The 27,500-nt window shown below is 42.1% G+C and overlaps 1 protein-coding gene across 1 annotated transcript in view; it reads right to left on the reverse strand.

Annotated features, from left to right (window-relative positions):
• The window catches only part of tsnare1 (T-SNARE Domain Containing 1), a 105,029-nt gene that overhangs the window by 75,875 nt on the left and 1,654 nt on the right, over positions 1–27,500 (reverse strand). Inside the window, exon 2 of the mRNA XM_076040922.1 lies at positions 2,798–2,916. Coding sequence (XP_075897037.1) covers positions 2,798–2,882 — 85 coding nt within the window. The 5' untranslated portion in view covers positions 2,883–2,916. The remainder of the gene's footprint in view (positions 1–2,797; positions 2,917–27,500) is intronic.

Consider the following 27,500-nt stretch of genomic DNA (forward strand, 5'->3'; position numbering starts at 1 on the left):
ACAGACACACACACACACACACACGCAAATGTATGTCTTTATAGAAACCTGGTAGCACCACACATTGCACATGCAGTATAGATATTGAAAAATCTTTGCACTTTACATTTTCTCTGTTCCTCCATGAGGCACGTTGAATGAATTCACATCAAATCCCAATTCACCATGGCGGCATCTTTATGAAGTACTCCATCACTTTTAGGCCTTACTTTATTTAGTATTCATGTCAGAAGTTTGGACAGAAATTGAAAGAATGAATAGAAGAGCGCTTTCAATGAAAAGCCCTTGACTGCAGTGCGGGATGCGTCCAGTGATTTCTTTTGTGTTTTGAGGTCAGATCTTTTTGTAAAGTATTGATTTAGTGGGATTTCAAAAGTACATAAAACACACACACACACACATCAGAAATGCACAGCTCAACAATGCACACTGGCTCTTCGGAATGTCATCAGCATCAAACATGAGTTCATTGTCCTCAACGTCTTTTAATCTGTTGATCCTCTCCACAACTGCTCTCTCTCTCTCTCTCTCTCTCTCTCTCTCTCTCTCTCTCTCTCTCTCTCTCTCTCTCTCTCTCTCTCTCTCTCTCTCTCTCTCTCTCTCTCTCTCTCTCTCTCTCTCTCTCTCTCTCTCTCTCTCTCTCTCACACACACCTTTCTCTCTGGCTGCTAACAGATTTTCTCATTTTGCCTCGGGCTTGTCTCGCTGCTAACTCATTACTAGGCTAATAGAAGCAGTGAGAGGATTAAAACCGATGAAGCGGCTTTTTCGTACTGCTTAACCCTTATGACAACCTGTGACCTCTGGAAAAAAAACAAACAACACACACAAACAAACAAACACACACACACACCGACACGTACCAAGTCACACACTCAAAGACTGATTGTTACGCTGTAAGATTTCGGGGATGCTGTGCTGATCTCCACCACTATCAAGACTGTCAGCGTCTCCAGCATTATATCTCATTCAATCACTTTTTATGTGCGTTTTGACTCGCGCACAATCCGCACTGATTGCTTGAATTATTAACTTGTTGATGAATAATTGATGTCTTATTTGGAGGAGTAGAACGTCTCACTCTGATTACCTGTTTACAAGCACATGCAGAGGTGGGTGGCTACAAAAATCCCGGAAAACTTTGATTGTGGAACCATGTAAAAATGTAGCTCACACTAATCACACTTGATTATTACTTTTCATAACCTATCAGTTCTGTGCCTTGGAAAAAGTTCTGGCATTAAAAACATAAAACATGTTCCAAAAGTGATAATAAGCTAAAGGGGCAGTTACTAACTGAGTCACTTCATTGTGATTCCGGATCCTTTATAGGAGTGTTCATTCACCTCACCAGTGCTCTGTTACCTGTTCCCCTTGTTCTTTTGCAGGAAACCAAAGACAGGTAAACGCTCCAAAGGGCTAATGAACAGATTACTTCAGGAAGTGATTAAGTACAACCCATTCACAAAGCACCAAGAGCTGATTGAGGTGTGCGACTGGAGGACTTTCTTAGAAGTGGGTTTCTGAGGCTACGCAGGTCATTCGTTCTGCAAAGCTCTCAGTGAACTTGGCATTGCAAGAACGGCCAAAAGGAGAATTCAATTTTATCAGCAACTTGGAGCCGCAGAGGAAAACCACAACTTGGCTGTGGTTCAAGAGGGCTGATCGGTGGGTTTCCGCCAGTCTGGGCCTGTTCAACCCCAGCTGGGTCCCCTGGGCGAGGGGTGTCTGATGTTGTGAGACTCCCGGTGAACCCAGGACAAATGTTCATTAGATGTTTTACTACTTTATATTTCTTTCCTTACCAAAACTAGCTCCATTAACCAACACATTTAAACTTGGCTAGCTACCTGAACATGTAAGCTAAAATGCCATAGCATGGCTCATTGAGACATCTTTGTTCAGTCTCGTTTTTTGTTCTTCGTTTTTCTGTGTTTTTACTGTGAAAAATAGACTCACACATTTGGATTCGGCCAGTTTTTATGACGGTGAAAGTGCCATGGAGTTATGATGTAAATGACTGTTTTACATCAGTGTGTGTGGTGCAAAGTGGATTTGCATAACTGCGGCCCAAACACAATTTTCCTTTATGCCCCTAACATTAATAATTGCCTGAGCTTCAGCGGCCATTGACATATTTCACATTTTATGGATAATAAACTTGTGTGATCGTCCACCATTCCACAAGAAATGTTGATGGTTTTTTTGTTTAGTGTATTTCTATTTTTTTTGTTAAAATCACTAACTGAACTAAGTTTTATCATGACTTAATTTTCCTCGATACACATTATGTTTATTTCAATACAAACCCAAGCAGAACGGTTATTTGCCTTTAACTTTCCACTCCTGGTGTAATACATGATGAATGAATGATGATGAAAACAAGAAGAATTAATAGCAATTATGAGATCATGCTTGTTGATCAAATAGATTAATTTAGTCTCCTGTTCCTTTTTGTGAACACAACTGAAAAATTAGACAATGTTATATTATATTCGAAAATATCAAACATACTTTAGAATGAAACTCTAAAACCAACTTTTTTGATGCATTTTACAAGACAAGAGAAAGAAATGTGAAAAGGAAACTAATTTCCCCATCATAGAATTTTACAAATCCATCAGGGTTGTGTGATACCAAAGCTGAACGCTCCCTGCCAAAGTGATACCAAAAAAAAACAACAATTCTGGCGATGGTGTTGTACCCTTTATTGGGCTATTATCACAGTGCTTCGGATTAGAAAGGGCAACACATTTATGCCGTAAGTGCTTTTCTTCATAGAAACCAATGTCCTTACCCACTGGCTGGTAGCCCTGCCTCGTAGGACCTCCGAATGGGTTGCGGCTGCCAAAAGAGCCTCCGTCAATGGAGCCGTACGACATTATGCCTTGTTGGGGATGATTCAGCGACAGGTACCTGTAGAAGAAAACAGAGTTCAAAAAGAATTGTGTGAATGACTTGAATGCCGCTGTAATTAGGCAAATTTCCCCGGTGTGGAATTCAAAAAGTATTCTTATTCTCATTTCTAAATATGTTTCCAACTCTCTTCACTTGTCCAAGTGTCAACCTACTACTGCCCTGAAATGAAAGCACCTGACGAATGACGCTGTAAATGCCTTCATTATCATGAGCATAACATTTATCTTGGATTTTTTTTTTTCTGAAACTCATGGAGGATAATGTTTAAATTTGCTGCAGCAATTAGTTACAAGAGGCTCATTTAAGTGCAGTTTTAGAGTGAATTTTGTTGGAAACCTTTGCAGTGTCAAAGTCTTCGAAGATCGCTTCATATTTTCACAACTGAAAGAAGCACTAAAGTCGGTGCAGCTTTTTAGGATTGTTTTTTAATTTAATAATATACCTTGATTTATGAATTTTAATACTACATGCGCCATTGCTCTTGTACCAAGATAAGAGCGCCACAAAATTCCGATTTCCGACTCATTTGGATGCAAACAGTGTGTCCTAGCAAGTTGAGGGTCAGAATGAGTCGTTCTAAAGATTTTATGAATTATTATGATTATGAAGCCAGAATAGTTTCATAATATTCAACAAATGTATTTCTGCAGCACAAAATGCACAGTGGTGTGGGTGTATGGTGGTAGTGGTGGGTAGTAGAGTGGCTGTGCTGCATCAAGCACACAAGAACTGAAATCCAGTGAATAATTTTTTTGGGGGCGCCGGGCTATTTAGTATGTTGACTCGCAGAACCACTTGCATGAAGAGGACGCACGAGCCTCATCTGGGTGCTGCGGGACAAAAAGGTCAAGTGGCCGTGTGAACATGTGTTACACCCGCGGCCACGGACACACAGATGAAATCCTAATCAACTAAAACTCTTGGAGTGCTCCGGCGTCTCCGTCAAAAGGTCAGAGTGTGATTCCAGTTCACTTAGGCGCCACTCCGCAACCACTCCCCCGCCCCGGCGTCTCCCCCGCACCGTGAAAGACAAGCATTCAGACAAGCAGAAGAATGTGATTACGCTCCGCAGTCACCATGCGGTTCATTGTCGGGGCGGAGCCAGTCAATCTGGCCATGTAGGACTCGGCATTGTGGGTACCAAGCGGCTCCGGAGGAGCAGCCGGAGATTTCAGTGTCGGCACATCGCGGGGACACAGATTGGCTGCATGGGCCCTCAAGAAGGTTTAATCCGATTAATTTTCATCGAGAAGGGAGATTAATTACTTTGGGCAGTCCATAAACAATCTTCACTGCGTGTTGACTTGCAGCCCAGTGGATGCGCCTCGTGCCTGTCCGCCAGCGTCCGCGTACGAGATGCACTACTCTGCAGGTTGTGACTCACGACAGCCATACGATTGGACGACCTCGCCCTGGAATCCAACATCCGCGCTCCAACGTGTGGGAACGTTGGCACTTTTGAAACATACACACTCCAACAACCCACAAAAAAGTGGAGGAGAAAAAGAAAAAGAAAAAAAGCTTTGGGAGCTCTGCTCATGCCATCCAAGCTTGGCCTGTCCCGGGAATCCGAAACTTCTGAGTGGAATGGATGATGAAAATGAAAGTGTCTTGATATTGTTTGTTAAATTATGTTGAAAGATGCAGTATCTATCTATCTATCTATCTATCTATAATAGCCACTTCCTCCTGCACTTGTGCATAAATGCTCTTAAAATAGAGCATTTCTTACAATGAACAGAAACCGACATATACACACACATTTGTTCCCATCGTCAAATGAATAAATGTATTATCAATACTCTGTGTCTGTATGTCTGGATTTCATGTCCATTAGTCAGTCTGAACCAGTCATAAAGGTCAGGCCTGGCCCCGCATCACATTTTAGCACTTTCCCCCCACAAATCCAGGTGGCATCCTGAGATTAGACTCAAAGTCTTTGGACAAAGAAAATGGTTTTAGTGGTTATTGGTCAATGGAAAGATTAACAGATTTATCATCTTCACGGCCCTGCAGAGATTTTTAATGAAAATGCCCATTTAAGACTTTCTGCTCCGACAATCACAATTTTCTTTTTCTGGTTAATGCGGCAAGAATAAACAAATAAATGAATTCTCTGATTGGTTGGGAGTAGAGCTTTTCAGCATTGAGGTTGCATTTTTTTCCGTTGCATGAAAAATGCATGTGATGCAAATTGGGAACCATAAAGTTGACCGTATAAATGTTGTGTATGTTTTTATTTGTTCTTGTGTTGTTCTTGGTTTTATTTTATGTGGCCCTGCGATGAACTGACAGCAGGGATAGGAACCAGAAGACCCCCGCAACCCTGAGTACAGGAGGTGGATGGATGGATGGATGGAGGAACGGTTGAGATGCACGTTTAAATTCAAAACTGAGATATGACTGGGAAAAAGAAAATACAGCTAAATGCAACTTTCCCTTCCTCCAATGGAAGCAAAGTACGTGGGAAAAAAGGCAAAAAAAAAATGGAACAACGAGAGGAGTGACAGTCTATAATGTCTCAGTTCATGGGACCAGCTTGCTTGGCTTAGGAGCTGATGGTGAGAGCGAATGTGCCAAGAGCAGTAACTGTGTGTCTCTCTGCCTGAGAGGGAGCCCAGCCCTGTCAGCTGGCCCAATATAAGAGCATCTCCTGCTGTGTGTAGCTGCCCTGCTGTTCACTAGTTAAACGTCCAGTAGCCTGATGCGTCTGAAGCCACTGCAAGCTGAAGACAGCACTTTTTTTTTTTTTTCCTTTATAAACCTTATAAACTGCACCATGACATAATGTTCTCTGTCATGAAGGTCTAGCGCAGGAGTGGCCAATTTTGTCTGTTGGGCCCACAATGGGTTCTAAAATGTGACAGAGGGGGCCGGAGCAGGAGCAGATGGATGGAGTGTTTTGGTGACCCACCACATAGGAGAAAAAAATATATCATGGGATATGTAGAAAACGTGCTTTAACGAAAATGAACCAAAGCAAAGTTCCAACCTAAACTGTGTCTTTGAAGCTCTACGATATTTAGCTCTTTATTGAAATGACTCTAAAACACTGAAAAAATTGACGAAATACAGCTATTTTATGATTTACTTCCCATCAATATAATTTCTTCAAGTTTGGCTGGCCGGATTAAAAAGCATAACGGGCCGCATACGGCCCCCGGGCCGAAGATTGCCCCATGCCTGGTCTAGCGTGTTCGTTTGTAGTAGCATCACCTCATAGCAATATCCTGCATTGCCTCCTCAGGTCACTGGGACTTTAACTTTAACCATTGACTTAAAGATCCAGTGTGTAAAATTTGGCTTGATTTATGATTTGTATATTGGTAAGAGCTTGACATACTGCCCATAAATACATGAATAAATGTGTACACTCACAGTACAATTAAAGCAATTTGGTTTCTTAACCTAAGAATAGTTCTGATAAGAATATACAGGTACTACCCGAAAAAAATTAGAATCTCAAGTAAAAGTTGTTTTATTTTGGCAATTTAACATAAAAGATCAAACCAACAAATTTTATTGAGCCATTACACGCAAATTGATATATCTCAAGCAGTCGCAGCCTTGTTGTAACTTTGCTGATTAAGATTTTCAGCTTAATTAAAACTACAAACCCACAAACTAATTTTCTGAGTTTTTGAATTTGAGTTTTTTTTTTTTAAGCTGCCGGCGTGCTTCCTTAAATACCAGCCTTCCTCAAAGATTTTCCGCACTGGAGTCAGGACCTTTAACAGGATCTTGCCAGAGTCAACTTTGGGACAGGTTGCTTGCTCAGCCACACATTTAAAAAAAAAAAAAGAGAGAGAGAGAGAGAGATTTGTGACCTCAAGACAACTTCAAGCAGTGACCTCGACAGTCATAAAAATCTGATTTTATTTTTTTTCCCCCTCCTGAGCTCGACAGATCAAACAGCTTCATCTTGCACCTTGTCGGCAGAACACACCAGAGGTAGTTTGTCAACGCATGTTGACGTCTAGCTACCAATAACGGAACAACCTTTCATGCGAAGCTCAGATTAGGCTGAACTTTTTTTGTCTGAGAAAATAAAAGACCTTTGGAAATGTTCAAAAGGAACCTCTGCTGCAGCAGCCTGAACACTTCCATGACGTCACTCATGACATTATTAAAGCCGTTTGTTACGCTTTGGTGTTCTTTTTTTTTACCCCCATTTTTTACAGCAGACTTTTCATTCTTTTTTTTCTTAGCCACTCACGACTCATGCATTTTATCCTCTAAACTGATTTCCCTTTCCCCCTCATTTACACATCTTGAATAAACAGGCCAAAAAAAGTCCTCAAACTGCTTTTATGATTTGGGTCCAAAGCTTTGAGGGAGGTTTCTCTTCCTCCATCATATTTTTTCTTGGCTCTCTCTTTAACAAGCTGTTTCAGTGGGGATCTCTCCAGCCATCTACTTTTTTTCTTCTTCTTCTTCTTTGTCCATGCAGAAAAAAAAAAATATTTCTTTCAATTGCTGAAATGGATAATAAAGAATAGTGGAAGAACAATGTATCAATATAAATACTGTAATACAACACTGAGTGAAGAATGTGAAATATCGCAGAAGAGTTTTGTTTATAAAGCACAGTTTATTATAGTGTTATTCATATTTTTGCTATTTTTTGCCAGAAATGTTTTCCATTGTTTGCACAATGGTGGCACTTTAATTCATGCCCAGTTCTTTCTGTGCTGTAATTATTGTTAAATAGAGTATATTAATACTACTAATAATATTAATTGCTTCATTCATTTATGGTAATGATTTGGTCAGCGCTAAATCCTCATTCAATTTACCTGATACTGACTGACAAAGCAAACGAGTATCAATTTTGTTTCAAATTAATTTTCTGCCATTCCATAAACTCATTACTCAACTTTCTGCATCACCCTCTAGCCACAAAAGGAACAGCTCTCCTGTAAATATATTATCACATGACCAATGAACCAAAAAATGGCAAAACAAATCAAAATCAGTCCATCTAAATTAAACCGCAGCCGTTTTCAGCGTGCGCATTCAAAGCGTGCCACGTTGAACCCGCGGCAGCTGCCAGACTTGGTGCCGAGTCAAGTGGTAATCTAAAATTAACCCCTTTTTTTCCTTCATTGATTTTCATTGAATGTTTTTCATTCCATCTTAATCCTAAAACAAATTAACACAGGTGAAGGAGGTGGTTCATCATGATGACTGATCAGTTTTGAAAACACACACACACACACACACACACACACACACACACACACACACACACACACACACACACACACACACACACACACACACACACACACACACACACACGCACCTATATCTTTCAGGAAAACTTCAACAAGTGAGTGCAGCCAAAAGCTCAACACTGTAGAACGTTTCATTTTTTGAAGAAAAACAGATCTTTTTTTTTTTTCTATTTAAATCTAACAATTTAAAAACATATTAGGTTAAGGGAACTCCGTATCTGAGAAAAGGGAAAATTAGTTCTTGCTGCTATGGCTTGACATGAAACACACTTCACAGTTCTTCTGGCACAGCTATGCGCATTTGACTTAACATCCTCAATCAGATCACAGTTGATGATAGACCAAAAGACAATGAATGGCTTGACCCTCCAAAACAATGACATGAGGTGCTGTGCTGCATTTCCCTGCAGAGTGGCTGTAACCACCATGCAGACAGCAACATAGTCATTTCATGGCATAAAGTCACTTGGTGTCTGGCCAGTGAAGAGTGGGTACGACTGGATATTTTTGAGCTTTATGCATTCAGTGAGCATCACGCTCTCCATCCAAATGCCCACTCTCCTTTCACGGGAAAGCACAGAGATTCACAGTACATAGAAGCACAGTTGGAACTGCACCCTCTACCCCCAACTACACGGCGTAGGATGAGCAGGAGCAAAAGGAGCATGGACGGCTGGGTGGCTGAATGGGCTGATTAGTGGATAGATCTGTGGGTTAATGCATGGATTCGTTGATGGACAATGAACATCGCCATCCAGAAACACACCCACAGACGCGGAAGACATTGACGCTAATGTGATACCGATAACTCCTTGCACTTAACATTCACATTCCGTGGGTTGCTGCTTTCAACGTGCGGCCTGATTCAATCTCGTCTTGCCTGCCTATGTGTTTACCATTCCACATCAGTGTTTCTCTGCGCTCTCTCAACTTTGTTTCCTCCATCCCTGACTGCCACAGGCCTGGAAAAAGCTAGAAACCAGGCAAGGGATATGTACTGTTCTAATGCCATAAGCTGCAACATTGATAGGGCACTTTAAAACAAATGTAGTCCACGGCTAGTCTTAAAGGCTCATTTAAATAGTTGAGTTAAATCAAGTTGGTTTTAAGTATGGCATGGTTGACTGATATTGCCTATCTGCTTTTACATCTATTCTAACATAGTAAAAAGTTGTCCCCTGTACAAGGAAGCTGTCCTTGACAGGTGTCAACATCAGTGGCAGAAATCTCCAATTTGCTGGAGACACTGTGTTGACAGCTACTTCATCAGAACAACAGCAGGAGCTGCTGGAGTCTATAGAGAATGTTAACTACAAATCAGTAAAAAAAAAAAAAAAAAAAAAAAAAATCATGGACATGGCAGCTACCAAGGAACACAGGAAGACAGTACAAGAGAGAGTATCAAGAAACGTGACAATCCTTGAGTATGTGGGTGCCATAGATAGATAGACCACAGCATCTACAGTGAGGCTGTGTAAAGAAATCAGAACGTCACTCAGAAGAATACAAACACCCTTTCAGTCCCAACATGAAGCACGGGAGAAGAAGAAGTTCTGAAAATGTTGGTGTGGCAGGTGGCAACATATACAGTAGCTGTGAGACCCAGACGGGCCACAGAAGATCAGCGCCTTCAAATGAAATGGGACAGGTAGCTACCAGAATCTGCTGCAAATCACACTGCACCAACACCTGAGTTACTTGCAGAAGGAAGGAAATAGCAGTACTGTGGTCAGAGCACAGGACATTTCAACCCATATTTTACAGAGGTGCAACCATGGCATAAGAAGCGTAGGCCAACCGTATGGGAAGTGGGATGACTACAGAGATCCAGTGCCTGCTGTCCTTGACTGAGTCAAATTCAGATGACAGAAAGAGGTAGAAGAACTCCTGCAAGCTTCAGATGGGACTAAAAGAAGAAGAGACTAACTGACACTGCCAGTCAAAGTGAATTACTAAATTGGCAAAATGGTAAATCGATTGCACTTTACGCTAATAGCACTTTTCTGCACATCACCAGTGCGTGAAGTGCATTCACCCACTCACCCATTCATCCATAAACCAAATGGGCATCTGCTGGCATGCAGTGTACGGCAATGCCCATTGGAAGCAATTTCAGGTCAGTGTGAAGGATGCTTCAGCATGTGGACAGTTGGAGATGGGACTCCAACCACCAACCTTCAATCACTGGTCAGCCTGCTCAGTGGAGTGCGCTAATGACTTCAGAGACTGTAGGTTGTACATTTATCACATCCTTTCTTTACAGTCTTGACATTTCCCAACATCATTTCTAGGATCTTTCTCTCATACATCTTGGTATGTGTGTGTGTGGTCTTTCGCTCTCTCACTCACACACGCACGCACGCACGCACGCACGCACACACACACACACACACACACACACACACACACACACACACACACACACACACACACACACACACACACACACACACACACACACACACACACACACGTTGTGGTTTAATGTTTCAGCTGGTTCTAGAACAACCGACAAGTTGTTTGTACTTTTTAGTCATGTTTTTGTTTTTTTTTCTGCCATTTCAAATAATTGTTTCATCAAATTGAGTCAATGAAGGATTGACTTTTTAGATGGATTTTCTTTGTAGATAGAATGTTAATAACATTTTAAGCAAGTATAAAAAAAATTGTAAACAATAAACAATTAATTAAGTCTTTTGACGGTGAAGAAGCAGAAGTAAACAAAACCAGTGGAAAAAAAGTAACAACAATTTCTTAAAATACTGACAAGAATTGGGCCAGTTGTAATTAATCTTCTAGCTCAGAAAATGCCACACCCATGGGAAAGACGACGTGCACAGTTAAATGTTTGAATTTCGGCAAACCCGCTTCCATAAAACATGTTGCACATTATCTCAATTTTAAAGACAAAAAACATGTTTGTTTTTTTTTTGCTAATCACTTAAAAAAAAAAATCTTTCAAATTTTGCAATCTCCATCAGGTTTCTGATGCATGAAAGACTTTATGTGAACTCAGTTTTGTTTTTTTGTTTGCTTTTTGCAGCAAAAACAGCACTCTGTAACTGATTGTCTAGGGAGCATTGTCTAGGACGGTTCTCTTGATATCCTTCCTCCTCTCTTTTCTTGATTTCCTACAAACTTCAATTCCGGCAATGCTATCATTAGCATTGAGTGATCTCAGACCTTTGGACTACAGTTCCAAAGGCAGGAATGACAAGGAGATGCACATGCTTTAACTTCATCATACAGCTGGCCCAAGCTGTAAACAAGGTGTTAATCCTTTCCAACATCATAGTTTTCCTGGCTGTACCATGATGAGATTCATCACGGAGCAAGATTCATAATGACTCTGCAAAAATGCAAAGTATTATTAAAAACGAGACAATGTTGGACCCACAAAGACTGAAACCCGGAACCATGCGGAGCCCAGTGCAGAACGACGCTGTGTCATTGCATCACCACATCCGTCAACATTATCATAAGCTCAGACGGCACTGATGACAACCAAAGTGAATTCTTACAACAGAGTTAAAGGCCCATTTTACCACAACACCGCTGGATTTAGCGGTCGGGAAGGAATTCTTGGAGACAGGATGGTCATCAACAGCGTAATCCCGTTTCTTCGAGACAAGAGTGACCCTAATCAGCCAAGCCAATCAGCTCATTCTGCCATCCGAGGCACCCCTTCAACACAGACAATTCTGTTAAGTAGTTCTATCGTTTTAATGGATTTGTAGATGTGTCGGAAATGACTCACTTACCAACCCAGAAATGCCTCAAGAAGTTATTTTGAATTTCTTATTGTGATGTAATGAGTTTAAGTTAATTCCGGCGATTAGCTGTAGCCCAAGGCTAGTTGAGCACTCTTGGAGTCGTGATTGATAATTAGATCACTCTTCTTTACCTTCTTCTTTCTTTTAATTTTTTTTTTTTATTTGTTTGGAGCAGCATAAGTAGTTTTTTTTTTCCAGAAACTATCACATAAACTCACTTTATTTTCTTTGGCATCTTTTAAACTAGCAATGATTTGGCTTTTTATTCATTTGCTGCTTTATTTCTCTACAAACTGTAGTTTCCCTTTCAATATATATATCATACAAAGTTGCGTTATGATTCACCCACTGAGAAACATTAATACAAATTTTAAACAACAACGGAAGTTTACAGTTGTCTTTGAACAAAGGTGAGGGCAGTTAAACAACAAAACAAGATGCATATTGCATCTCTGATATTTTTTCTTTTTGGAATCAAATTTTGAGCCTTATCCAAGTGATAATTCCTGACAAGCATGATTGCCTCACTGCAGCCTTTTTGTTACATTAGCTCCAGGGCCCCTTGCTCATAGATTATATTTGCTAGTAAGATGAGGTTTACATAAAAAAAAAAAAAATGTTTTCTGCGATACTAGGGAGAGGACCGAGCCATTGCTGCTTTGACTGCGAAGCTTTTTGATGTGCAGGCATAAAGACGCAGATAGGCAGCCCCATGGCAGATTTGCATGTCGGGGATCAAAGGGAAGGATGAAAATCTAAAAGGCTTGTTCGGGGGCTCAACCCTCGACAGGACCCTCTTCAGAAAAGAAAAGAAAGTCACAGTCAAAGCAGTGTCTTCCTCTCTGATGAGAGAGTGGCTCTGCCTCAATCCCTCTTTTTATTGTCCCCTCTTCAGCTGACACTGGCAAACTAAAGGATTGCTCATATGTGTTTACTGAAGCCTCCCTCCTTTCCCATCCCCAGTCAGATTTGAGGCTATTCCATCAGCACTGTCTCTCTTTGAAAACAGCCTTCATCTTGGGGCGCAGGAGCGAGGGAGAGAGAGAGAGAAAAAAAAAAGCTCCACCTCTGGGCAGTGAAATTGCCTTGTCACCCAAAAAGGAGTCATTATTGAGATAAATCACCCCATTCTATTCCATAACTGAACTCTGCCTTGGCTTACCTTCCAGTGGCACCTGCCATCCGGACTGAGCCATCACGTGCACCCTACCAGTGTGAGCTTTGTCTGCCAGGAAGATTCAGCAGCGCCTCTGGTTGGTTTAGTGTGACGGTGTGAACAACACAAAAAATTTCCATTAAATTGGCAAAGGCCAAGGCTAAAGCTGAATGAACAAAAAAAAAACTGTTGATGCTTGTTTTTGGTTGTGTTTTAGTAATCATTTGACATGGATATAGAATTAAGATAAGTAGGATACATCCAAATTTACTCTGCTTTGAAATATGACAAATCTCAAGGGAACACAGTGTGCTCTGGAATGAACAAAAAAGCAAAAACAATTGAGAGACTGAGCAGTAAATGTCAGATCACACCTGCAAATTTCCGTGGGAATGACTAAAACGTTGGTCTCCTACACACATGACATATGCGAACACAGGGTTGGTAGAAAAACTTCTCTCACGTGTTTGTGTGTGGGTGATACGCACAGACATGGCAGAAAACAAGGTGCGTGAAAACCTCTGTGACTCACGGTTCTTCAACCTCTTCCATGTAACATCTTGTTTTGAAAATGTCAGCACTCAAACAACTCCTAGGAGTGTAAACAGTTAAAAGTGTTTGCCTGGCGCTCATACGTGTTTTTTTTTTAATCGCTGGATCGTGATTGAATGGCCCCTCATGGAAATTCAGGTGAGAGTATAATTGCGCTGAGGAACCCAATGTCATCTGGTCTACCAGACCATAGCAAGAAGTTAGAATCGGATTTGAATAAATGTGTACAGACGATGTACAACAGCTTCCTGGAAGCTGGAAGGAAGACGTTTGTAGCAGGGGTATGAGAAGAAAAGATTGTGAACTAAAATGAATTAAAATGAAGAAAAGCTGACAAAGCCCAAAAGTAGCAGCATAACTGTGATTCAGTTGAGGTCTGGATGGCAGTCAAGCATCAATGTCGACCCCACAGATGGATTTTGATGTCCACATGGGAGTGTAGCGCTATCCAACTGCAATCAATTCACAATATCATGCATTTCATTGCCAGAGGTCAAACAGGGCAGCAGAGTTCACACGCAGTTAAACGCTTTTTTTTATATGTTTTCATCAGTTTCTTGGATGCCGTGAAAAAAGTTGAGGGATTGTGATTGACAAACGATGTCCGCTCGCAAGATGGAAACTGTGTTGGAAAACGTTGGCCCTGTTTCTGTACAGTGGGAGGAAGCAAAGACATGAAGTGCATAATTTTAATGTCAGTTTTCAGAACAGCGTCTCCTGCCAGTACCTATCAAGCTGACTTTGACCCGTGCCTCAGCAGCCAAGTGTGCGCCTTCGTTTGGACGAAACCGAGAACACATTTCTTTTCGTCGCAAAGCAGCCTTAAACTTTTTCCTGTCATAAGAGTTTTGTCGTGGTTGTGTTAGATGCTATGATAGTCTGATACAACATATGGTTAACTCAGTGTAGCTCAAAAATGTATTTCATCCAGATACCGCAGAGGGAGCGTTCCCAAATGTTTGGTAGGTTGACTGGGACTTGGGAATTTGTCTTATCAAACGAATGCACTGCCAGGTTGATAAGAGATCAATACTCGTGATGGGCATTCCGGCTCTTTTTAGAGAACCGGCTCTTTTGGCTCGGCTCACTAAAAAGAGCCGGCTCTTTCGGCTCCCAAACGGCTCTCAAATTTTTTTGGTGCCTAAAATAATTTATTACCAACAGTAATAAAAGATTATGCACAATATGAATTACGAATGTAAAAAAAAAAGAAACATGGATTATATCCAATGTTTATAATATAAACACACCTTTATTTATACACTCTACAGAGTGATAAAAACTAAGCAAGTGCAAAAAACAAATGTTTAACTATTTACAAATGAACTTAAATAACTATTAACAATTGTAAACGTTTAGTTTTTTTTACTACTAAACAAATTTAAAGTCAAACAACATACGCTTACAGAAACTCACACAACAAAATATGAATTAAAATGTGTAAAACAAAAAGAAAAAAAATCAGCATCCAGATAACAGTTTTGTCCTTTAGTGAAGATTGACATTGAGAAAAACCAAGAGCCTCATCTTTGTGCGGCTGATCCTGTTTCTTCTCTCTGTAAATATCTGCCCTGTTTTGGAGAAGATTCTCTCTGAGGGGACTGTTGTTGCTACAATGCACAGTCTCCATGCCATCACATGTGTAAGGCGTCGGTAAATTGAAGCCTGCAGTTTCGTGGCGGTGGAATCTGCTCACCGAGCCGCGCTGTTGCGCGACTAAACGGTTCAAACAACCCGGCAAGCGACCCGGGTGACAATCGGCTCCGATCGGCTCCGATCGGCTCCGCACCGATCGGCTTGCGATGGAATTGGGACACCCGGGACAACACCACCTTTTTTTTTTTACCTGCCGCACGGAATGACGTTGAGCATAACGTGCGCTAAATCATAATATCGCGCCAGTCGCGCTAATCAAATGCGGCATGGAGAGAGAGAGAGAGAGAGCGAGAAAGAGAGAGAGAGAGAGAGAGAGAGAGAGAGAGAGAGAGACGAAAAAAAAAAAAAAAAATCAGACGAGAGCCGGCTCCCGTCATTCACATCAAAGAGCCGGCTCTTAGAGCCGTTTCGTTCGCGACCGACACATCACTAATCAATACATCCTGTCAGTGCAAAGGATCCCATGACACGTGTGAATGTCCTGTGACAAGCCACAATGTTTAGACTGAAAGAACACTGCCCATACCACAGCATCCACAAACTTCAACTTTTGACGCAATTGCACCCAAGCTGTTTTACCATCCTCCTCTTCCTCCTCAAGGACGCCAATTGATCCTGAAATACTTAAAACGATTCAGATGCAAAATTACGCAATAGCATTAAATCAGTGGTTCTCAAACTTTCTCTGTCATGCCCCACCTTGGAGGAAGAAAATTTTTCATGCCCCCCCTAAATTTTGGGCTAGAAGCCCCAAATTTGACGTGGCTGTGTCTTGAGGGATCCCAATGAACCTGCAAGTGGCCCCATGTCTCTAGGACAAAGTTGACTTTTGACCCCATAGACTTGCATGGCATTAGGGTTAGCGATAAGGCTGGAATTAGGGTTAGGATTAGGGTTAGGGTTACTGCTGGAATTAGGGTTAGGGTTTCGGGGTTCCTCATGGGCTAGAAGCCCCACATTTGGCGTGGCTGTGTCTTGAGGGATCCCGATGAACCTGCAAGTGGTCCCATGTCTCTAGGACAAAGTTGACTTTTGACCCCATAGACTTGCATGGCATTAGGGCAGTGGAAGAAATTTTTTCATGCAAAGGTTTTTGATTACGTTCTATCAGCGCTCGAAAACTGTTCATTGTCCTCTGGCTTTTTTGCTCACGGCTCGCGCATTACAAAGAAAATAGACCAGACACCAAAACGATTGCTGTGCGGCGCGAGCCGGCCGCGGAGGTGCACCCCGCTTCAAGTCTGGCGTGAACGACACCATCGTTCCACAGCTACTCGCCAAACTACAGCCCAACAACAAAGAACACTGGCCACCGCCAGACTCCTGAATTCTTCTTTTCGTCCCTGTCAAATATTTGTCCATCCTGTGCACCTGAGCAGCGTTTTTCTTAGCTACAACCTACTGAACACTTTTTGTTAATTGTTCCGCCGATGTGAAAACATTAGTTCCCCCGGGCGCCCCGTCTCCCTCCCGCCCGGTGTTTCGCGTCCCCCCAGACGTGACTCTGTGCCCCCCAGTTGGGGCGCGCCACCCACTTTGAGAAACACTGCATTAAATGCACAGTCATGAGCTCATCACTCAGAGTCGCTAATGAAAGTCTGGCATCAAAAAACCTACTGCTTGTTGAGGCTGAAATTGTAAATATTTCAAAGTCAGCATGTGAGCTGGCTGTTGACTCTGGAATTTCGAACAACTGACTGCAGCCAACTGCTGTGTCGGACGCATATAATTTTATTACTGAACATCTGCGAAACATTTTCAAAAATGCACTCTTAAAAGGTAAAAGTTGGTGGGGTTTTTTTCTGTTAGTGTTGGCAGCGCTCATCATTCTGACTTATTTCATTTTTGCCAAAAACATCTACTTGATTGTGAGCCGGGTATTGCACCTAGTGGTGTGCCAGAGACACAGAAAGAATGAAAAAAATCCAGCAAATTTGATTACAGTATCTTTTTTGTTTCTGAAGAAATATTTAACAACAGTATCAACCCTTGAATCAGCGAAACCAAATTTTGCTCTTGAACTGAAACGAGCATCGCATTTGACATATTAGCGGCTAACGTGTTGCCCTGACTTGACTCCGAAATGCCAAATTTCATCTCGGCGAGGGTCTATTTGATTTGCAAACGGTGACACCACTGCTCCACAGAAGCCACTGGCTAATGGTGGCAGGCAATTCAGCCGTGATGCCTGGGCAGTTAGCGGCCTGACACAGTCTTTATCTTGCTCACCCTGCAGAACAGTTCATGTCAACACACAAACAAGATCTCGTGATCTATGACTGTCCCCCCAACGTTTTTTTTTTTTTTTTTTTTCCCCTTTTCAGCGGCGCGTGTGTGGATTGGCAGGGATAAAGCAAACGGTTGCAGGGGAGCTTGTGATGGAGCACAAAGCATGTGTTATCTGTGTTTGTTCTCTGTCACAGCTTTGGCCTCGGGAAGGCAAACATTAGCGGCAGTCTGACTCGACACGTAAGGCAGCGCCGAGGAGGAGAGGCGGCGCACGTCGCAGCCGCTTTCACGAACGAGGCCACATCGACTGCATGTAAATTTCCATTAATCCAAGTGGATTATTCGGCCATCAGCGGCACAATGACGTTTTTTGTCACATATGCCGACAGTCTGTATGCCTGGGATGTCATCCTGGCAGCGGCTCCCACATGTGGGCAGAATGAAAAGCGGTCTAGACGCGATTCATTTAGAGACTGAAGCGCCGGCGCTCTGACTGTTTCGGGACCGCAGGGCGACGCTAACCTATCGGTAAAGATCAGGGTCTTTTTTCTTCCCCCCTTTTTTTTCTTTTTTCTTTCTGTCTACCTATCACGCCGCAGTCGCAGGCCCCTAATTGGAACAACCCACATAATTGGGTTTGGGAAAGGCGGGAGGGGCGGGAGGTGGGTTTGGTCAAGCTGATTAGCTTAAGGAGACACCTTTAACGGCAGACACAGCACCGAGTCAGACAAGCGAGGCGCTGCAGTGACTCAGGCTGTCAGCCGCGCGTGGCACTCGACTCTCGGAGATGACTGACCGGAAACACACACGCACACAGTCCTAATCAATAATGAACATGAGTGAGTGTGCAAGTTTTGTCTGGATCCCAAAGCCACGTGCACTAATGGGGGGAGAGATTCTTCACCGTTCTTTTCTTGTGGAAGCATTCAGATTTAGCCTGAGAAGAAATTGAAAAAGAATTTGATGGATTAAATCCCCAATTGTATATTCTGAATTTGAGCTTGGAGTGTAATTTTTTCAAATACATTGCAGAAGCGAGGGGAGGTACATGTATTAATATAGAAGGACATTTTGACGATGAATGGATTTTTTTGTATTGTTTTGTTTTGATCCAAACTGGCATCAAAAATCTAGCAGTAAAAATGGAAGGAGGAATAAATTAATTTCCGAACGAAAGCCCAAATCCTCCTTATTTAACAGACAATATACACAGAATGTACAGAACAGTTGACAGTTATGAAACCTGCCCACGTGGAGGAGCTGTCAGAACTAAGTGTTTTCATACACAGATGCTGCTGCTGCAGATCAGTAGATCATCAGAAGTGGTCGCGATAGACTGACGCTCTGGTTAATGTCGCAGTAAATGTTGCTCGAGCGCAACAATTGTGTGAACTGCTCTGTTTTTTCAAAGGGAATAATAATACATTTCACTTCTGTGTGGACATGTATACAGTGAAGTCAGGAGAAAAGCAAGATCCCAGCCTTTTGGTGATCCCAATCCGATATTCCAAGACAAGCATATGGTCCCAACACCTTGCACGACAACATTCCCGACACCTTGTGCATAGTCCCTGTTGCGTGGCTCAGGTCATTCAAAGTGTTGCCAACTCCACTATATTTACTACCGTATTCTATTTAACCGGCCAACTGCAGCAGGCCACCACCAGAAGGTCAGCACGGTGACCGTCAAGCTGTAGGGCGAAATCAGAAGGGCAGCAGCTGAAACGTCCTTCTTTCTGCTCCTCTCAAGTTCAAATGACTGGAGGGGCATCTCTGAGTCTACCTCTGCAACACGTGCATTTTATTGGGGTATGTGAGGCGAACATTTCTTTTTATTTTATTATTTATCATTTTTCTGCAAATGCAGGCTGTCCTTTTACTTTTCGAATAAAGTGTGGTCATTTTTTTCCCCCTCCATATGGTTTGTGCCTTTGCTTGGAATGCAGCTTTGTTGCTGAGCGCAAATGCCACCGTCAGCCTGGTTGCAGTGTGGTTAGTTTTCCGTGACATTTCAGTTTGGCTTGTGCAGTCCTTCTCCACACCTGGAGGAATTTCTTTGTAAACGATTTATTAAATAATAATTTAATTCATTGGCAGGTGTTGCATTGGTTGCGACAGTGTTTGTGATAGTATTGGTAGTGAGAAAGAACAAAGCTGAAGATCAACCACAAAATGATATTGGTAATAAAAACGTCTGAGGTTTAAAAATAAAACTTGACTGATTTCGCTGAATGAAATCTGATAAAGGTACCAATGTAAAATATCAAATAAAGTTTACACAAATAATGCAAACTGTAATGAATGCGCTCTTCAGATTGCAAGCCTTGCCACTATTTCAAGTAAACTGAGCTTTTACCCTGAATGCACACAGGCTGTCCCCAGTGCATGTCTAATTCAAGTAGTGCTGACAGGCCATGGTGCCGTTGTCACAACAAAATATGAAGTCACCCAAAGAGTTCAAAGAACTTCTCTCTGCCGCTCAGCAGAATCTCCATGTGCCTCTTGGCAAAGGTCTTCAGTTCAAGACCTGGATCGTATGAAGAGAAAATGTTTCTAGGTTTTGTAGAGGACAAATTGGAGGAATGAAGTCAGAATTTATTTCCCAATTAATCTCGATTTCTTCATCCTCACACCGTCGCCCTTTTCTGACTCTGAGAAATGCATTGAAATCCAAAAGCCATTCTTAATAGGTCTTAATAGTAGCTGCTGCATATGAAGTGGCGATGCCGTCCTCAGCCAGATGGTTATCAATAACAATTTAGTGTGCCGAGATGTCCCACAGCCACAGAGCGGCTTTAAGGTGACCTTGAATGAGCGGGTCAAAGTGTCCTGCTGCTCTCATTTGTTTGAAAGGATGAAACAGGAGGGCCTTCCTCCACTTATTTGATTGGACTGTCAATGACAGGATGCTAGTTTTTTGTTTTTTTCTTTTTCCTTTTGGCACGTCAGTGTGTTTTGCATGCATAGGAAGGGTGGACTGGAGCCGGAGATGTCTCTAAGAAGATGAGCTGTTCATTATTCTGCAGACTCGCGCTCAGCTAATCTCTAGCATATCAACGCGTACGCGCGGCAGCTCTGCTCTCTTTCTACGGATGCTCTCCAACTTAGTCCCAGTCCAGCTGTGGCCTTTCTCGAAAGGACAGCGGAGCACCAAGCAAGCTATATCTGGCTTCTTTTTCATGTGACCTTTAAAAATGAGCTTTCATGTTACCTTATGGTTGCGTAGGGTACATGCACAAGCCTTCACGGAAAGTTTAGACTCCTCGGAAGCTACCTCGGCTCATGTATTTTTACAATGAAATAAATGAAATTATTTTCACTATTATCAAACTTATTTATATTACATCAATCTAAAATAGCAAATCCGACATTAAAATATGCTACTTGCGACCTGCCTACCTACCAACCACCTGCTGCCTGCCTACCAACTTGTGAAACTTGCTCATGTTTCCAACTCTATGGCGCCCCCCTAGTAGAAAGTGAGACTTCAACTCACTTAACATGCTTTGTTAAGTGAGTTGCAGTCTATGCAAGGTATATAAGGACCATATAGCAGCAAAATGTAAAAACAACAGCCTATACATACGGCTGCAAATTTACAACACTGAAAAAAATGAGATCACAAAGATTACAGACAAGTAATACTAGTGCGTAGTTACGGGCAATATCAGCAGGTTTTTATTTGAAAGAGGACAGAGAGTCAACATTTCTAATCTATGAAGGGAGTGAACAATTTCAGGTCACAATGTGAAGACGGATATAGAGGAGCTGTGAATAACCTAAAAGTGTACTTAAGGGTGATTGAAAGGTACAAATCCAAAATTTACAAAAATTAAAAGTGATTTGGAGTGTAATATTTTGGTGTCATTTTCAGATCAAATTCTAAGAAACAGTTACAACCGCATAGCGCCAATGCCAGAGACAATCACATTGGACTTTGGATATGATGACGGCTTTATGTCAGATTTGAAAATTTGACGGAAAACATAAGAATGCATTTGTCTTCTTCCATTGTAGCACCTCCACGTGCGCTTGCATCATCTACAAACTGTCGGCACGGCGACTGCATGCCATTGTGGTACGGAGATATATATTTTTCGTGTTTCATCTGTTGACCGTGTTCAAACAAATCTAGCATGTTAGCCAAGATTGCTCTGCCAAGTTACATGATGATTCGTGTCAAATGCTGACAGGACGTTTTATATATGCCCTGCGGCTGTTGATGTGGAACATTCCAGCAAGCGTTACTTGAAAGAATTTGGCAGACAGTTAAGCCGACGAATTAGATGTGGGTTGTTTGATGAGCAGATTGGAGGCTGCAGGCAAATGCTGGAGCCGTTGAGTCGGGTGTGTGTGTAGTGGTGGTTGGAGGTTGGGGGTGGGTAGGTGGATTTATGCTAAATTTTAGTGTGAGCCACTGAAGCTTATTTAAATGTAAAATATATATAGAAGTTATATGGGTTTTGCCATTGTCAAGGCACTTGTATGATACAATAGAAAACGGCCCCGTCGACACTGAGCGCTGTCGCGCCTCCAACAGCAAAGTGGTTGCTTCCTCCCCTCATGTGCCCCTGAAAAGCGATAGCAGACCAGCAGTGGAATGCCAATGGGTCTCCTCAGGCCTCCGCCTGGTAATGTGCTGCCTGTTTAGCAGCGGAGCAGCCGGAGGACTTGGCTGGAGACGAGGGGCAGTCATGATCTTTGGACATTGACCGTGCCATGCTGTGGCCACTTCCTCTCTTATACTCTCTTCTGTGCACAAGAAAAAACACCACCCAGTTGAGGATGTTTTCTTCTTCTTCTTCTTCTTCTTCTTTTTCTTTTTGTTGTTGTCAGGCCTGCTGGGACCAATTGTAGGTCAGATTCTAGGATGGGCCAGGCGTGCTCCTAGTGACAACAAGTGCTGTCCCGGGTCCTGGTATTTGAAAATGCTGCTCTTCCTGCGTGGTTTCTCGGCTGCTTCCTGGCCACGGCGGCAGGACTTCGACAGATGGCCAACTGGACATAAGCAACAAGGCCTTCTGGTGCCATCCGCATGCCACATATGCTTCACCCCGCGGCTACAACTTCCTGGAGATTGCTTTCTAACAGGCCCTCACAGCCGTCGCCATGGCTACACAGTCCCGCTTGTTTAGAGCACCCCCCCCTCCTGCCTTCCCCTTTGCACACAGACACACATGCACCCTGACCTTAAAAATCAGTTTTAAAAAATGTCCCAAATCATCGTTTGCGAGAGATTACAAATACAGTGTGACATTTTATCAGCTTCATACGCAAACTGGTAATGTGGTGGAGCTGCTGTCAGTCTCCCTAAACAATCCCCAATGTTCGGATTTCACATGTCAGACAGCTGAATTGTCGATACAGTATGATAAGATGAGTCTCAGCCAGGCCCTCACAAAGGCTGACTGGTGAGTGAATGGATAAACTGTGGCTACGACAAGATAATTCCCACACAAAGTCGAGTGTCGTCATGCGCCCGTGGCTTTGGGGAAACAAGCGGCGCCACGTTGGCAAGACTGAGAACCTCTCATACATCTGTGAAATAGTCTGTGAGCAAACAAGACCACAATTAAATTGGCCCTTCAAAGGGTTCAATGATGTCTGTAATGAATATAATGTGGGGTTTTTTTTTAGCTTGTGTTAATAAGACCGCCAACTCGAAAATTTATTACAAGTGACTTAAATGAGTTAAGATAGGATTTTCATCCCCCCTCTTCAAAAAGGTCAGTCAGTTCAAAAAAGTGAGACCTTGACACTGTATATACTGTATATGTGCATGTGTGTGAAAAAAATATAAATAGATAGTTAGTCTTTTACATAGAAATTTGCAGTATTACTTTTTAAATGACTTTTTTTAATTTAAATATAGTTGTTTTTTTTAATGTTCGGAGGTTTTAAAGGTTTTAAAGGAATTAAAGCTTAGAGAGTCAAGGCATCACTGTTCCATATTTTAGTCACAGTCTCCAACAGGCTTTTTTTCCCCCATGTTGCAAGAAGAACTTTGTCCTCATCTTTAGATTTTGGGGTTTGGACACATGAGTAATTACAAAGAGACAACATAGACACAGCAGCTCATTATTTGCATTCTGTTGTTCAATCAGTCCACTCTCCTGGGAGAGCACACCCTGGCATCCCCGTGCCCTTGCCAATACTTTGGCGGAACAAACAAAGTTACGAAGCAGAACCAGGAACTAATTTCATTAGCGGCTGCCATTGGTGACTGATTGCAGGCTGTTCCGTGGCTGGCAAGCAGGTCCAAAAGTTCCGAGGGGTTAATAACCAGTAACAATCAATTACTTAACCAATCTAATATGATCAATGGGATCTTCAATCTCGGGGAGCCAAACGTGCAAAAAGTGAAAGCGAGATAACGGTGAAATACAGCTAAATCACGCGGAATGCTCTCTTGCTCCCTCTGCCCGCTGGAACTGGATCTGAACCATCATTTTTAATCAAGGAATTCAAGTGAAACTGAATGAGAAATAATTATGATTTGCGATTAAAATAATATAGGAGAAAGCAAAAGAAAGAAAAAGGAAAAAGTGAATGGAACCTAATAGGCCCAATAGGATGGTATGAGGAGCGTCTGGGCTATATTAAAAGAAAACTTGCAGGAGAAGGTCAGTTTATCCTAATTGTCAAAGGGAAGCAGTGCATGTGCAGCATCTTTATAAGAATACTATCAGACATCGGTGCACCCCCGCACCCCCTATTTTACAGTGCAACTCAGTCCACATCAGGCCTGATTATTCTAATGATGTCTAAACCTCTGTCCGGCCATTATTCACACATCACAGATCTTCGCCTCGTTATCTCTGACGGCAAGGCCTCTTGTCTCCCTAAATCCACAAATTAAATCCATTCCCTCTCTGTCCTTACTGAAGGCTTTCAGTTGCCAGACAGTGTTCAAGTCTCGGAGCCAAGACATTTCTCGCAATGCAAACTCATTCTCTGCATCGTTTTCTGACAAGTGTTTCCTAATAAGGAATTATGTGTCGTAGGGAGGGCATGTTTTTTTTTCTTTTTCTTTTGGTTACATTCTAACACTGTACGCTTTGCAACACTGCACAACATTCTTGTGGGTGGGTCTTTTTGTGTTCTGTGACTACTTCTTCTAATATAGGAAGCTAAAGAATACAAAGCAATGATATTAAGGTAGAGCAATGCATGGGTTAATGTAACTTTACATTTTCTTCAATAAATAAATTATGTTTTTATCTAATATTGAGTGAGTTTGCTTTAATCTTTTTTAAAGGCATACGGCTAGTCAACATTAAACAACCAGTCAACATAATCATATATATTTTCATGATACTGGAAATGAATGTGTGGGTGTGAGTGTGCACCATGTGCACTATTACAAAACAAGCTAAATGTGTGAGACATTATTTTTAAATAACAGGCGGTAACATGTAAACTACGGCAACTTATATTTTATACATCCTCTGAAATGTACTGAGGACGAAGTCATGCAGTGACATCGTGGTGGACCCGGATGCTGCGGAAACATGGACTACAGTGAGAGCTTTGTTTGCCACTTGAGTGTTTTCTCAGTGGGTGTAGTATTCCGCCAGGGCTCGTAATTCAGGGGCTTCAGAATAGCTTCCCTGCTTTTTGCTGGAGGTGCAGTTCCATTGGTCTCCTTAGTCAATGATTTTGAGCCTGCACTGGAAAGGCTTTTCATGGGAAAGATGGACATTTTTTTACTGGGGAGTTCTTCACATGAGGAGCTTATATGGACGGACCTCGCATTACAGCCATGGAACGCATACAACTGATGTGATGTGATGTGTTCAGGCATCTGATGAGGACGCATGCATCTGGAACACCTCCCATTAGAAGTGTTCCAGTCGGGTCCAACTAGGCCCCCAGGGTTGGTGTGGGCCTCGCAATAGGAATTATACACCCCAGCAGACTTGGGAGTGAACTCTGGGTCCTCTGGAAGTAACAGCGACGTGGTGCAGGTGAGAAGTATGCGTGGAACTCCAAGACCTAATGAAGAAACTATGTGTGGAGTTTTTCATTACAGATCTGCTGAATCGCAAAGACAACGATGACAACAAATGTGTCAATGTCATGTTAATAATTGAAAAAAAAAATGCTTCTAAATAATCTAATAATCCTATAGACAAAATTGGACCCAAACGACCTTATTTTAAAGTATTTTTTGCTGAATTGACAAGAAAAAAATTGTGCAAGACATCAAAATAAGCCATTCAAACATTTGTTTATCCTAGATAAAATATTATTTCCAAGTCAAAATTGCCTACAGTGTACAAGCTACAAGCTATCTTAGAAACAAATTCACCCATTCATATGGAATGTCTTGTTAGTCATCCACATAGAATACAGTTTTCTTTTGCTATTTTTTCCACTCATAAGGACCTCTATATACAGCATTGAGCTTGTTAGACATGACAACAAAATCAGTGTTTGCTACATATATATAGAACTGGCAGCATATTGTGATCACTGACATCACACACCCTCCGGCCAATGGAAGAAAGTAAGCACTTTGTGTTTGTGTGTTGTTAACCTTGACACACTGGGAACAGCAGTGAGATGCAACTTAAAGAAATTCTTCAAAAAAAAAAAAGTTCTTGTTTGGGCAACATCAATTGTGCAACAAAAGAAGAATATGCATTTTGCAGCTGCTCTTCCGCCGCCATTCTTCGCGGTGAAAAGGAAAATAAAGGCTACTTCACTCGCGCTGATACGGTGAATCATCTGCGAATATCGTGACCAAAATGCAGATCATTAAATAGCATCTTGAATAACAGATACGCGGACGACGGAGAGCGCGAGCGAGCGAGCGGCTGTCAAGTTGGGCTGGATGAGCAGTGAGTCACGCCGTGAAACACCCACCACGCAGCGGCCTGTTACATACACTCTGCGAACATGCCAGCAGAGCAAACATGCAGAGAACATTCACTTAATAACAGAGCCGAGCCAAGTCCGGCCGGCTTTTCCCAACTCTCTGATGTTGTATATAATATGTAAATGACACGCAAGGTGACTCTCATTCACGCGCGTACAGTTTACACCTACATACACCGCATGGGGCCGTTTGTTTCGTACATTTATAAACAAACGAACAAACAAACAGCGAGTCACTTCCATTTGGCTTCTTCTAGTTGACGGTGAACCTGGAGGCCAGATCTGGAAACAAGCTTCAGATTTAGACTTCAAGACACACGTGCCAAAGAATACACCTCCGAGTTTGGGAACCTTTTCAGTGGAGCCTTTTCTCGATGCTAAAAAAGAAATAAAATTAAATAAAAATTCTGCCTTCCAACCAAACACAGGAGAAAATGCGTAACAATGCAACAGAGAAAAGGTTTTTGGCACGGTGATGCTTTGATGGAAGCATATTTTCCACTTGTTTTGTCAACCCCTCAGTTAGGAAAGTTGCTATTGGCTGTTTTAAAGGTGGCTAAAAGATGTAAACACCTCATTTGCATAATTGACTACATGCAAGTAATTGCAAGACGCTGCAGGAGGGTGAAATCATGTCACAGTAGAGATGAAAAGTTAGTTTAAAAAAAAAAAAAACTCTAAATATGTCTAAAACTGCGAATGACATACATACATACTTAGTTCCAACCCTCTTCCTTAAGGTTAAGTGTGTAATATTTGGAGATTTTAAAAGAAGAAACAGCAACATCAAAGAATTGCATTTGAAATTGCAGTGTCTCACACTCCTCTCCCCCTTCCCAAAGCTTGCCAGTGAGCGACGGTGACCTGCGCACCCAAACCTGGATACCTCGTCCACCCTCTTCTTCGTTGGTTTGTTTGAGGACGAGTGCAGTCACCATAATTACAAAACGTGCAGTCAGGCAGCTGGATTGTCCATACCAGGCTTCCTTAGAAACATGGTTGTGCAAGATGTAGGCAAACTAGGACCTAGACCCTTGATCTATGTACTGTATATTGTATATTCTCATATAGATATGAGAACAGTTCTAAGGCTAGGAC

Source organism: Nelusetta ayraudi, unplaced genomic scaffold, assembly GCF_046127955.1.
Source record: "Nelusetta ayraudi isolate G7.1 ecotype Tasmania unplaced genomic scaffold, CSIRO-AGI_Nayr_v1 ptg000063l, whole genome shotgun sequence".
Classification (NCBI taxonomy): Eukaryota; Metazoa; Chordata; class Actinopteri; order Tetraodontiformes; family Monacanthidae; genus Nelusetta; species Nelusetta ayraudi.